Here is a 14,064-nt window from a genome sequence, read left to right on the forward strand (position 1 = left end):
TATTTGCAATAGGAAGCAGCATTTTATTTTGTCCTTCTCTAACTAAAAATACAAATTTTAAGTGGTTTTAACCTGTTGTAATGTGCTAAAAATGTATCATTTGTTTTCTCTTTTGTGGGTGTTTTTCATTTGTATTATTTAACAGTTAAGTCATTTATTTTATGTTGCTTTAATTTTTTTTTAGGACAGATGTATATGCAGGGCCTGAGCTTTAGGCTAATTTGAGGGAGGGCCTGTAACAAACTATATAGCTTCATCAGCATAAGAAGGTCAGCTCTCTCTCACTTGTCAGACACACACACACACACACACACACACACACACACACACACACGTAGCGTCTGGGGTTTGTTTTTCACAGTTTGGGTAATGATGGTGGAGGCTGATGTGAAATCCAGCTGTGTGCTTGCGTGTGAGAGCACGTGCATGCATCTTGCCAGAGTTCTAGCTCGACGCAGCAAAGTGTCTTTATGGCCAGCTTTTAGTGGGCTATGGGAAATGCTAATAGAGCAGCAGCACGCTTTTTTCAGTTTTTATGGTCCTGCTCTTAAATGACTGTATAGAACACTCAGCCATCCCTTCATCATATGAGCTCAAGCATTGCATAATAGACTAAGTCAGTATATTTCCCTGTGACACATCCTAAATGAGCTCTGTTTAAAGTGGTGTTGGAGTGGATGTAGCTGTTGAGTTAACCCTCTGCCCCAATCAGTACCTGTCCTCCCACAAACTGCAAGGTTGGCCCAGGTTTACCTAAACCAGATGTTGTGGTTATATTTAGTTCAAATATTTGACCTTTACTGTAAAACAGACCTGCGTGCACACAGGATAAGCAGTGTCTTGCCCTGAGACCATATGAACTCAGTGTTCTCTACAGCATTGCTTAATGGTGAGTCTTCATTTTCCTGCATGTGTAATTACTCTGCTGTTTTCATGGACTGCCAAATTTTGAACTATATTAGCACACAGAGCATTTGTACTCTTTGAAATTTGGGTGTCTTCAATGAAAAGCTAATACCACCAGGGTAAAACTGGATTTTTCAAGTCTTCAGTTTCATGTACTAAAACATGACGGCTATGCAGGGGAAAACAGCCTAACCACAGACCTTGATCGATGTTTGCTTTACTGTGGCTAGTATTCTCTTTATTCTTATGTCTTTTCATGGTTTGATCCCAGAAATTGAACTGTTCTGGTGGTCCTGCTCAGACAGAAGTGATGGTGAGCCATTTCCCCACTGTTTCCCTCCCCTTGAGGTGGTGCTTTAAGCTGAATGTTAATGTTTAACAGGAGAACCATCTTGATTTTGCATGCTAATATTTATTGGTTAGTTAAAGATGGACATTGCCACTATGATGTCACCCGGTGATTAGTGAAGTCGTGTTATGAAACCTGGAGTTGAGCGTTTTCACCGCTGCCATCTTGGTGTTTTGGAGCTGGATGTGACAAGTGAAGGAGGGCTCTGTCTGACAAACCACTGACACCACACACTTACTGACAAACACCGTGGGACTGACAGATCCTTAGCCAGTCGTCCTTCCTGTCTCTCAGAATGATGATGATCGCAAAATGAGCTTCACATTTTATTCAGTAGGATCTGAAACTAGTGCTGGATCAGTTACAAAGGTGGCTGCATGGTGTAGTGGTTAACACATTCAGCTAAAGATTCCCGGTTTAAGACGAGGAACAGACAAACGCAGCATGTTCTCAGTGACGGTCTCAAGCCTGGAGAAATGGGAAGGTTGTGTCAGGAAAAAGCATCCGTGTATATGCAGGTCCATCCGCTGTGACAACCCTGTTGAAAATAAGGGAGCAGCTAAAAGTACCTTTAATGCTGGATCACTTACTTAATCTTAGTCAATAAACAGAAAACTAATGTAACTTTTTTGTCTGATAACAACTTGGCTTGGCTAGTTTACCTCACTAAAGGGAACTCTAGACTGTAAGAGCCCTGGAAAAAAAAACCACAAGTTCATTTATTTCCACCAGCTTTGTCAGTTTACTTATTTACAGGTGTGTTATTTGCACCATTCATGCAAGATATGATGTAACTGAATCATTAGCTTATTAAATAGCCCTCTCTTGTGGAGAGGCTTGTGTCAAAAAGGGTTAAAAAGTTTAAATAAACATACCCACTCAAAGGTAAGTTTAATCACTTCAGCACAGGAAGTGTGATTTAATGATTAATAATACCTATCATAGGGTTCAGCCCGTCCCAAAGTAATGGACATATTCAAACCTGGTCATTCAGGGCGTGCTCGACCTTCAGAGTTCATAGTCTGACAAACCTGCAAATTCATTTAATAGTTCTTAATATTTCAGACTTGAACCAACCTGAAACACGCTGCTAAATGTGCTAAAGTTCACATTCTTTTAGGTCTTCTTAGTCTGTAAATGTGTGAAATCCACCTTCACTTTGCACTAAAGCGCTCCGCTAAGACCTGCATCTACATAACATTTATTAACACGCTGCTCTAACATGAGCCTCATCCCAGAGCATCCCGAAATATCAAATGGTAATCGCGGCTTAATGGAGTTTGGGTACAGTCCAGCTGCAGGTTTGCACACGAGCGCCATAAAGAGACACAAGTGCTGCAGACACCGATTTAAATAAACACAGCTGTGGGAGAACAATGGCTATTTATGATCAGCCATGAAAAATCACAGTGAAATGGCCCTCACAGGAACGCCTTTCATTTACTGGAGGAACGCTTGGCTGCTCTCGCCTCCTGCACCACTCTAGTTTTAATAAAGACCGTCATAAAAAAGCAGCTTTGCATCCTGACTAATGATGTTTTTCCTCTCTTACTCTCTATCCTTTCCTCCCTCATTTGGGACTTTTTACTTCTGGACTATTTTTTTTTTCCTTCCCTTACTCTGCCTTTCTGTTTCTCTCCTCTCGCTTTCAGCGCTTTGAGTTCAAAGTATTTTTGCGCTTTCTTGCTTCTCAAGTTGCTCTCCTTCATCGCGTGTAGTGTTCTTGTGTGTCTCGGATCAGAGCATCATACTTGACTATATCAGCATGTGACAAGCAAATGGCAACGTGCTGTTTCTAAAACCCTTTGACACACACGCACACACAGATGTTCACACACACCATGTTTCTCTTGGTTCCACCATGACAGAGAGCTGTTTTCTCTTTGACACGCTCTCATCTCCTTCAGTCATACTCCTCTTTTTCCTCCCTTCATCATCGGTGTCATTGCTGTGCCCCTACCCCCCATTATAACCATCAGACTACGCTTATTTGGCCTCAGACCCCCCTTTGAGGATCAGGTTCCATAGTAACCTAGGGGAGGATGGGCCCGTCTCTGCGGTAACCCGGCCTATCTCTGGAGGAATGCGGCATTTCCCGCTCTTTTGTCAAGCCGCATTTTGAGCAGCGCTGAGGGGCCAGATTGAGTTGCACTGGGTTTCATAAGCTTTCCGTGTGTGTGTGTGTGTGTGTGTGTGTGTTTTAAACTAATTGAGTTGGCTGTCAAAGCAGGGCCTGTGTGGAGTCTTGAAGCAGTACTGTAGGGAGGAGCACAGTTTTAGAATGGCGTTGGGTTACTATATTGCTGCCCCGCCTCTGGATTATTCTTATATTTCACAGGAAGTCCGCATGTATGTGTGCACATGTGTGTACATGTGTGTCCATCACTCCCCAAGAGTGTATGTTCACAGGTGGCCGAGCTGGCACAGCCACGGGCTTTTCCAAACAGACACTGACGCAGCCTTTCCAATAAAAGTCAAAATAGAAAGGAACAGAAGACACTTCAGCTCCGTCTGTTGTTTGCATCTGTTCACATCACAAAGGGTGTGTGTGTGTGTGTTTAGCTTGTCGAGAGGTTGAACTGTAATGAAGCTGCTAAAGAATTGCAGTAAGCCTGACAATAATGAGTGTGTCTCCGCGGCAATATTTCCCAGCTCCTCCTGGGGTGGTGGTTTCAAGGTATTCCCAGGCCAGTGTTCTGGGTCTACCCTGGGGTAGATATGCCCAGAAAAGTAACGGTAAGGCCAGACACCTTATAGAGGAAACATATCAGTTGCTTTTTTCAGAGGTTTTGTGTTGTTTTGTTTTCCTTCAGTCTCATTCTTTCAGCCGTGATCCAAAGTTTATGACCACAGCAGGTAAGAATCACAATCTAGATAGAGAGATACACTGAATAATTTGACTTCCAGTTCAGTTTCTTCTTCACAGCAACAGCCCAGTACAGCCCCTGTATGACTGCTGAGGCCTGATGCTTCTTTCTCATGTAATCAACCCTGTACACTGTGTCTGTCTGAAAAGATGTGCCAAATGAGTTCATAGCCTTCACAGACAAACACAGACTAGTAGGGCATTAGTGTGTTCTCCCTGTGCCTGCGAGGGTTCTCGCCGGTTACTCTGGCTTCTTCCCGCAGTCCAAAGACATGCTTCGTTTAATTGGGGATTCAATATTGGTTTTAAGTGTTAATGTGAGCATGAGTGGTTGTCTGTTTCTCTGTGTTTACCCTGTAATGGATTGGCATCCTGTCCAGGGTGTACCCCGGCCGGCTCTCTACCTATGACATCTGGAATAAACTCCAGCTTCCAGCAACCCTCGACTGGATTGGATTGGATTGGGATGGATGGATGGATGGATGGATGGATGTCCAATAAACTCCTCTAAGTCTACACTCCTATTACACATGCATACAGTTTCACAATACTAAAGCTTCTGAAATGTTCGTGAACCTCTGATTTGTGCATGGATCAGCGTTGTTAACACCTTGCATTAACAGTGCTGGTTGTTGTGCCATTGGATGCAATGGCACAACAACCAGCATTTCAGGGTTTCAGAATTCTAGGTGTCTATCCAGGATACTTTTAGTGCCACATCTCCTCCTTATATGTTTTCTCTGACGTCTCCCTTGAAAGGAGAGTACAAGCATCAACTACCAGGAACAAGAATGTCAACAAACAGCACTATGAAAAATATTGGCTCCAAAAAAGACCAAGATAATGACTATGGACTCTACCAATAGGTTGTTTTAACCAATAGGTTGTGTGCAGTGGGGCAGGTCCATAAGTACCATGAGATTTTGTGACAACCAAACATTATTTTTGCAACTGCATAAAAAGTTATAAATTAATTGTTCATTTTTACTATATAAGTACTGAAAACCCAAAATAGCCACTCATATGAATGTGTTTAGCTTGACTGGTGATCGTAAAATTGTATGTTGGTTGAAAATGGCTAATGCTAACTTGGTGCCAATCAAGATAAAGAGGCTCTTGGAAACCAGATATCCCTTCTGACGGAAACTTTTCAAATGAACGCTGGATCTGAACCTGAGGCATCAAGACCATTTGTTATTATATTATAAAAAACATTATTATAGTTTGTGTGAGTCTATCTGGTTGGGCTATTTTTGTATCACTATTGTGTCATTTTAAGGTGTGACAGACTTCTGCAGGCCTAATTAAAACTGGTATTTCCAGTCATTTGTATCTCTCATCTGGTTCCTGTTTGGACACACATCATACTGTTTGTTAAATGCTCGCTGGGTAGTCATTTAGGAGCCAGCTGGCATTATTAATAGGTTGCTCTGGGTGGGATTGTGGCACCAAACCAAAGCTTTGTGGTATGATATCATCACACGAACAATGAAATAAGATAACATTGCCAGTTTTATTTTACATGGCAGTGTTTCTAAAAGGTTCCTCTTCATAATAGTCTTGATGTATATGTAAGCCTTTCAAATTTCAAATTTAATATAGCTGACAAACTTTGTTACCATAGCTTGGAATAGAAATGGGTTTTAAATGACTTCTCTGATGTGTGTCTGTTGCTATCAGCTAATATTAAGTTTCATGTGTTTGTTAGATTCAGAAGCCAGCACACTCCGTCAGAAGACTCTGTCCATCCTCACGGCCTCAGAACTGGTCACCTCTGACACTTCCTCTGCCACCTTTGAGCCTGGCAGCACCCAATACCTCCGCAGCCTGGCTCGGGTGGGCCTCAGCGCCAGTGTAGAGTTCCCTGAGCTCTGGAATGGGCCCCAACTGATGACCCAGCTCCTGGAGCATCTGCTGCAGTGCCCGCAGTACGAGGTGAGGGAGCTAGCAGTTGAGGGGCTCCTGAGGACGCTGGAGGAGGAACAGAAGAGGAGGCCTCAGTGGCTGGATGAGACCACCTTGTCTAACCTGACCAGTCTTGCTTTTCATGAGACTCACCCCCAGTGTCTGGCCAAGGTAAGACACAGATTTACACAAAATCATTATAGGAATTGCAGTTGTTTGTTGTGTGTCTTTGTTTGAGAGACTGTATATATGTCTTGTTGGTATATAGATGTGTGTGGGATCCCTGCCGCCAGGAGCAGCATAATCCTAAAGCTCCGGCATCACACAATGTTGAACTCCTTCCAAAAATATATATTTTTCCTATCTGACACAATTTCACTGAACCACAGTGATACTGGCTGCAAACTGATTCGATGCCCAAATCCATCTTTCAGAGGCTTGCGTGAGAAGCTAATCGGCCACAAGGGGAAACGCCAAGCACACGGCAGTATGAGCTGTCTCACTTACTCGCTCACTTACAGACACTCTTGAGAGTCTTGGTAGGCTTCCACTCTAACAAGCTTTGGAGAGGAAAATGCAACCTATTTCCTGTTTGGGGACATGAGGTTGTATTTCTTCCCAAAGCGAGGACAGGCTGCCAGCAGAACTGCTCTGTTACTTCTGCACGTTTCTATGCTGCTGCTGCTGCAGACTGGCATGTGTCTGTTTGGGTGTTCATTCTTCACCAGGCTCTGCTTTACAGGCCAGCAGTTAATGTTTAATGTGTCGGGCCCGTTAAGTGGAACCTCCTCTGCGCCAAGGACGCACCAACCCAATGGGCCACTTGCCATAGCTTGCCCTGGGCTCCAGTGAAGCATTATGAGAAAGCTGCTGAGAGAAGGTCTGAAGGGAAAAAGCCTGTTCTCTTCAGTACTTATGAATATACATGGACTCTAGTCCAGTTTCTTGGACCTGGAGAACAGATTATAGGCACAATCAGCTGGAAACTACAATAAAAAAATCAAATGATATGTGAAAGGGCACATAGATGTGGACGCTGATGCTGGCCCATGATACAAAAGCCTAAGAAATGAAAAATCTTTTTGGCCCAAGATGTCAATATGGCTATTGGGAGCATCAGTGGAGGGGCTCCTAAGGAAGCTGGAGGAAAACAAGAGCTGGACAGCACTGCAGTGGTGGCAGGGTCGAGTGCATGTGCCTGTTCACACAGGGTGGGCGTCACTGTTTATTTGCATGTTACAGCTATGAATGTCTGTTCGCCTGACCTGGCATGTTTTCCTGTGACTGTGTATATTTGAGTATGTGGGCAGCCGAGTGTGTCACAAGACGGGAGCTCGTTAAAGCGGGCTGTAAAAGTCTGAGGCAGCAGAGATGGTCGGAGCAGCTGTGTCGGGGCCAGCAGACAGATGGGTGGATGAACGGTGAAAAACACACGCAGGCGATGGCTGCCATTACAACTAAAATGTTATATTAATGAAGAGAAATGCTGCGGCCAAATGGATAATGGCACTGTTGTCTTGGCATTCCCAGCCCAGTGATTTACTGGCTTTCATTGGAATTGAAAGGAACCAATGGACTCAGTGAAATATTGTCTAAGAAATAGGCTACACCCCCCACAACCTCCCTGACAAGTGAAACCGCTATCGCAGCAAGAACTTTTCCACAAAGCCAGTGAGGACAGTGATGCTGCAGCTGAAGCAGGTTACGTGGTCAGTGGTCAGCCAAAGCGGGAAAGCCATTCGCTGAAGGATTGCATGTTGAGAGTTGCTGATATCCTATGTCCCAAAAAGAAGAGTTTATTCAACAACATTGCTCTGTCGGCAAACACTGTGACTGACCGGATTAATGCATTATATCTCCACTCGTCACAGTGTTTGCCGACAGAGCAACACTGTCAAATAAACCCGTCTTTTTTATATATATATATTTATATATATATATATACACACACACACCTACACATATATATATATATGTGGGTGTGTGTGTACACACACACAACTCAAACAATAAAGTGTCCCTCAATGTGATGACAGTGCCAGCAGTGGCCCCCTGGTCATTTGAGTTTGAGAGTTAAAGTCTGATACTGGCTCTGATTTAGTTTCAAATGATCTGCTTCTTCAGGTAAAAACTGCACAGTGTTCACCATTAGGCTAGCTCCCAGTGCTAACTTAGCAAGCTTAGCTGTGTTTTTACCTGCTACAGCTCAAAATAAAGTTAACAAAATCTATTACTCTGGGCAGCACAGTGGTTAGCACTGTTGCCTCACAGCAAGAAGGTCCTGGGTTCGAATCCACCATCTGTGTTCACTCCAGGTACTCCAGCTTCCTCCCACAGTCCAAAGACATGCAGTCAGTGGGTTAATTGGCGATTCTAAATTTCTCACAGGTGTGAATGGTTGTCTTTCTCTCTGCTGGTGACCTGTCCAGGGTGTACCTCTTGTGCTATGGCAGCTGGAATAGGCCCAGCACCCCCTGTGACCCTGAAAAGAACAAGTCGAAGAGGGTGGATGGATCTGTTAATGTAACATTAAGTAAACTGCATGAATGAAAGCTCAAGAAAGTTTGCTTGTATGCGTAATGAGTAGATGTTAAAAGTCCAAAAACAAAAGCTAAAACAAGCTTCACAAACTGCAGAGTTGGTCAGTTCTTTATTTATTTGTTGTTTTATATTAAAAAAGCACTTGTTGACCTTTAAAATTTCATAAATGGTAGAATAAGAATAATTCAATGATGTCTCATCAGCTTTTTGTGTACAAGTTGTGTACAGTACATGGATATATGTAGCTGAAAAAAGGCTAATAAAATCTGTTAATGGAGCTAACTATCAGCCCCATGATCGTTAGAGTATAATTGCAAATGAAACAAAGAGCAGAAAAATGCTTCACAGAGTTGATGGAAGAAGCAGAGTTGGCTGATAATGATCTGTGAGTTTCACTATTATCAACTCTTCTTGCACCACACAGTGTTTTTATTTCTAGTTTATATTAAAAACGATTTGGGCCGCTTTAAGTGCTCACAGCTATAAAGTGCAGCATAAAGGCAGATGTTTACGCACAGACACTGCATGCACCCGCTCGCCCTGGCCTCCGCCCACACAGATTCTATAAAGTAAGCTTTATTTTAAAGCTCTAATAACAGGTTGGAGCCTTGAAAGAAATAATAATCATTGAGATATGCAGCTGGAATGTCAACACGGGTTCTCGTCTGGATGTGTGCGATTTAACAGGGGTCTAACAGGTCTTCTCCGCCTCGCGCTCAGTGAGCTGCCTCCCTCTCTGGATGAGTGACTGGGCACAGGAAACAGCAAGAGGTTAAGATGCAAAGAGTAGACACAAGACCTCTCAGTGCCTGCTGTGCTCACCCATACCCTTGAAGATATTTGTGTGTGAGTGTGTGAAAGTGTGTGAGGCAGCTGTGTACCCATGGTTAGGGTGTGCATAGGGAGGATCTGACTACAAGAGTAAAAATACCCTTGGGGCAGCTTGCCAGCAGCACTGCAGAGAGGACACCAAAGCTGTGCTGATGGATGGCACTGAGCAACGTCCCCTACCAGTAGCTCTGATAATGTGTGTGTGTTTGGGAGAAGCAGAGAGAGAGGTGAAAAAGGAGTGACTGCATTAGTGTGTTATAAAGTATCTGTTTACTTACTCGCTCTTCCTCCTGGCTCCGCCTTCTCATCCCTCTTCTCAGGTCCTGCAGGTGTTGTGTGTGCTGAGCTCCAGCGAGGAGCTTCTGTGGAGGGATGAAGCAAAGGTTTTGTCCCAGGAGGTGGTTTTGGTGCACCTCCTAACTTTGGCTCAGAGCTCTGCGCACAGGTCAGTAAAACTCAAAGGCTGTATATAAAAGATGGATGTAGCCCCATGATGTCACCTGCTGGTTTTTGTGGAGCCCCATTTGAAAACTTCAGAGGTGACTGTATTTCATAGTAATAATACATTTATTTATAGGCACATTTTGAGACACTCAAGGATACCTTATAAGCAATTAAATAACAAAATTACAGTAGGCATAAGATAAGAATTAGAGTAAAAGTCAACCCATCATAGAATTAAAAAGTCAACAATACAAAATCAAAAAAAATAGGCTTTAAAGATAGGAAGAGGATGCTAGTTTGTACTGCAGATGTTAACAACGGTAATAATCAGTCTGTATTAAAATCCTCATTGATGGGATCTTAAGCTCATGTGGTCCTCTGTTGCTACTAGAACAAAGAGAGAGAGCCTCAAGTCCAATATTTATTTCACTGCTTATGATCTGACTTCAGCTCTTATCTATTTTTCTTAAATCTGTTCAATCTGAATAAAGACTCAGCTTTGAATCTTGAACTTAGACATGATGACATGTCCTCTGGTTCTTGTGGCTTTCATCGCCCTGGCATCCATCTATAACATGGGTACAGTGAGACTTCAGTAGAGAGACTGCATGAAAAACTGGAGCCCTGTGATCACGCGCAAACCTCATTGTTTTTCCAGAGTTTACAGCTGTTTACACTGTGTGAAGTCTGCATCCTGTAACTGAAAGTACTTATAGCCTCATCCAGCCCTGAGGGGCTGGGAGTGAACTGCCAAGCTTCTTGACTGTGTGAAATTCCAGATAAGTTCCCGGCAGTTCCAAGCAAGTTTTCTGTACTGCATTCAAATTTCCCTGAACAGCCATGAACCACAGAAATTTACACTGCTGCTAACCCTTAAAATCCCACTTTTAATGCACCGAAATACAATGTTTCTCATTCTTTAGTTGAGCTATGTTCGTACATGGTATCGAGACAGTGAGGTTAAGCTTCCCGCTGTCTGCAGATCTTCACTTTCCACATTCATACAGGAGCTGCCGGGTCCCTCTCAAACTTATGTGTGTTGGCAGCTGTGTGACTCCCAGCTGAAAACCTGCTGTCTAAACAGTTCCCAGGTAATCCCAGGGCAGCTTTTAAATGTGATGGATGGAGACTTCTACTATAGGGCAAGATGTAACCACACACTCGTCCTCCTCCATTTTCTGTTGTTTTTTTTTTCCCCTCTCTGGGTTGTGAAAGAGCCCTCACTGCTGTCGCTGTCAGGACTCATTCAGAATCAGACTCCATGAAAGAGTGACACACAGGTTCACTGGCTGCACCTTAACCCTGCACCTGGGCACACCAGAAGTGTACTTTCTGCAGGATGTTTGCATGGTTACCTACGTGTTGCTGCAGTATTATGATAACTTAAGTGTCCCCCAGCTAGAGAGACCGGTAGTTTAAAGTAAAAAAAAAGTGGATGAAAGCTGATATCTGTACTCTCAAAGACCTTCATCACACCATTATTCCTGCATTAGATTATTCACACCTGTCAGGCTAAAAGCATTATTTTTGTCAAAGATTATGAGTCATCAAGCCTCTCTGTCTTTGACCACAAACCGATTTGGCACATGCTCTTGCAATTATTTGTGTGTGTGTGCGTGCATGTGCGCTCATACTCTAAGCCCCTTTGACATGCATTGGCATACACACACACATCCCTTCCTTGACAAGCCACTGCTGTACTTTTCTCACCCCTGACAAGAGAATACAGGCTTGAATAAGGATTGGATTACAAAGGGTTTTAGTCCTGTAAAGCCTTTTCCTGGCCACAATCTCTGGACCTGAGGATCCACTTTCCCTTCGGAGTGGCCCCAGGGTTATGATTAGAGCCGGGGAGGGATGAGATTGGGTTGCCGGCTGCCCTTGTCTGCCGTGTGATTGAATGGCACTCAGGCTATTGTGACTCATAATGTAGTGGTGAGTACCAGCACACTTCTTTTGTGTATTGTAAGTCAATACAGTTGAGAGATATGCGTGTGTATAGCTGACGGCGCCGTAGCGTTGGCTAATGATTTCCACAGAATAACCTGAGGAGCACGTTATCATTTACAGATGCTGTCAGTGTGCAAGTATGTACAATTAAAGGGTTGTTTCACTCAAATTAAGAACAAAAACTCTTACTTCTGTATCTATAGTGTTAAAGTAAAAGCTGCAAACTGTTTATGGTTTTGTATTTTCAAGTGTGGAGCTCCACTGTGCTGCCCTGATGCTGGTCTCACAACTGGTGATTCAGCTGGTGAATGCTGACCCGCAGGTAAAGACCAATTCTTCATCATCCACTCCGTAGTAATGATTTCTGATCCTGCAAAGAATCTGATAGTTGCCTTTGGTTAAACAGAAAGGGGTGGAGGTTGTTGCCACCCTTCAGCCTAGTCTTGGTCAATTTTAGCTGCAACTAACAGCTACTTCAGTGCTTAATGCTTTTACTACAGAGCAGTGGCTCCAATATTGGGGTGGTACTGGTAACATTCAACCGCTACGTTGTATTGCTTCATAGATTTAAAATGGAACACACATAAGAGTTGGGGTGCTGTTGAATTTAAATATCCATGATGCTTCCTCAAGCTGTGCACACGTTAAATTTGATCCCTGCAGCATGTTTCATTAAAGTTATGTTTACATGTGGAATACCTCTTCTTCACCTCTTCTTTTACCAGCAGTCTGTTTGGGAAGTGAGCAGATGAATTGTTTTTTGGTTATAGAGGATGTTTTTCCATTCTTGCTTACAACGCAGTCCTTATGTTGTAGCGCCAAATGTGTTCAGTGGGTGGAAGTTTGGATTGCAATCAGACTAGTTGAAAACTTGGCCTCTTTTTCTATGAAGCCATGATATTGGAACACATTCAGAATGTGGTTTGGCATTGTCTTGCTGAGATAAGCAAGGCCTTCCAAGAAAACGATGTCATCTAGCAGCATAACCTTTATGTTGTTAAGCATTAATGGTGCCTTTGCAGATGTGCAGGTTAACCATGCCATGCGCACTGATGGCTGCCTCTATCATTACGGATGCTGGCTTTTGAACCGTACTATGGCTACCATTCTGGTTCCTCTGTGAGACTTTGGCTCTCTGGGAAACTTGTTTTTATGCTCCGACATGCTATTAAAAAGCCTCGTTAGCTGTGAGATCTTTCATCAGACGTTGTGTGTTTTTAGCACTGCACAGCCACTTCATCCTTTCTTTATTAGTGTCCCAAAGTGTTGCTGGCATCAAATTTACAGTGAGCACTAAAGTTTCTGTTTCAACATTTGATCCGTTCACCTGCAACTTTATTAGGTACACCTTGCTAATACCGGGTTTGTCTCCCTACACTCTGTCACGTGACTGGTTGATTAGATATTTGTATTAACAAGCGGCTGAACAGGTGTAGCAAAGAGTGTAACAAATAGTCCAGTGAGTGTATGTTGTCTTGTGTTGTCTGTTTTGTGTTGTTTGTGGGGGCCAGAGCTTTGTCATTTTCCACCATGTCCAAACTTATCTGGGTTGCAGCAAAATTCAGCTTAGATCAGCGTTCCTAACTTAATCTTTTCAGGGCCACAGGGGGGCTGAAGCCTATCTCAGCTGTTATTAGTTATAGTTTGTGAGTCAAGCTACAGAAAAATAAAAGGATGAAAATATTTGAATTAACAAGTTTGCAGTCAGCATTTTTTCTTGACTGTAGATTTTCCCTTTAAAAGATTACTTTCACCTGTAAAATAATGGGAATAAACTGGAAGAAGTGGGCTAAAATTCCAAATTCACATATAGATGAAGTGTGTATTTTTCCAATGAATCTATCGTCTAGAGTTTGAGTGCAGTGGCTCGTTTCGCTCAGTGGGGGGCGTTGGTGTGTTCATGCTGCAGCGAGGAGCGACCAGTGGAGGTCAAGCTGACGGCCGCCAAGGTGCTTGTCAAATGTACATCCACCCTGCTGACCAGCCCTCATCTACCACTGGGTGAGCCTCAATGATGCCACAACTTAACGTTTATCTTTGATGTGGTGGGCTGCTTCTGGCTAAAGAGCTCGTGTGTGTGTGTGTGTGTGTGTGTGTGTGTGTGTGTGTGTGTGTGTGTGTGTGTGTGTGTTGTGATAGGTCTGTCCACGACAGTTTCCCTGTGGAGGAGTCTGTTCACGTTGCTGCAGGATGAAGACCACGAAGTCCGAGATTCAGCGTCTGACTTCATCTGTAATGTGCCGGCTCACCTGTTCAGTACAGGTACACGTTA

General features: G+C 43.5%; 1 protein-coding gene across 3 annotated transcripts in view; it reads left to right on the plus strand.

Annotated features, from left to right (window-relative positions):
• Positions 1-14,064, plus strand: part of thada (THADA armadillo repeat containing) — a 143,449-nt gene that overhangs the window by 113,639 nt on the left and 15,746 nt on the right. For all 3 annotated transcript variants that reach the window (XM_030747775.1, XM_030747774.1, XM_030747776.1), the window contains 5 exons: positions 5,830-6,197; positions 9,719-9,843; positions 12,042-12,114; positions 13,643-13,793; positions 13,932-14,054. In XM_030747775.1, the coding sequence (XP_030603635.1) occupies positions 5,830-6,197; positions 9,719-9,843; positions 12,042-12,114; positions 13,643-13,793; positions 13,932-14,054 (840 nt within the window). The remainder of the gene's footprint in view (positions 1-5,829; positions 6,198-9,718; positions 9,844-12,041; positions 12,115-13,642; positions 13,794-13,931; positions 14,055-14,064) is intronic.

This window comes from Archocentrus centrarchus, chromosome 15 (genome assembly GCF_007364275.1).
Source record: "Archocentrus centrarchus isolate MPI-CPG fArcCen1 chromosome 15, fArcCen1, whole genome shotgun sequence".
NCBI lineage: Eukaryota > Metazoa > Chordata > Actinopteri > Cichliformes > Cichlidae > Archocentrus > Archocentrus centrarchus.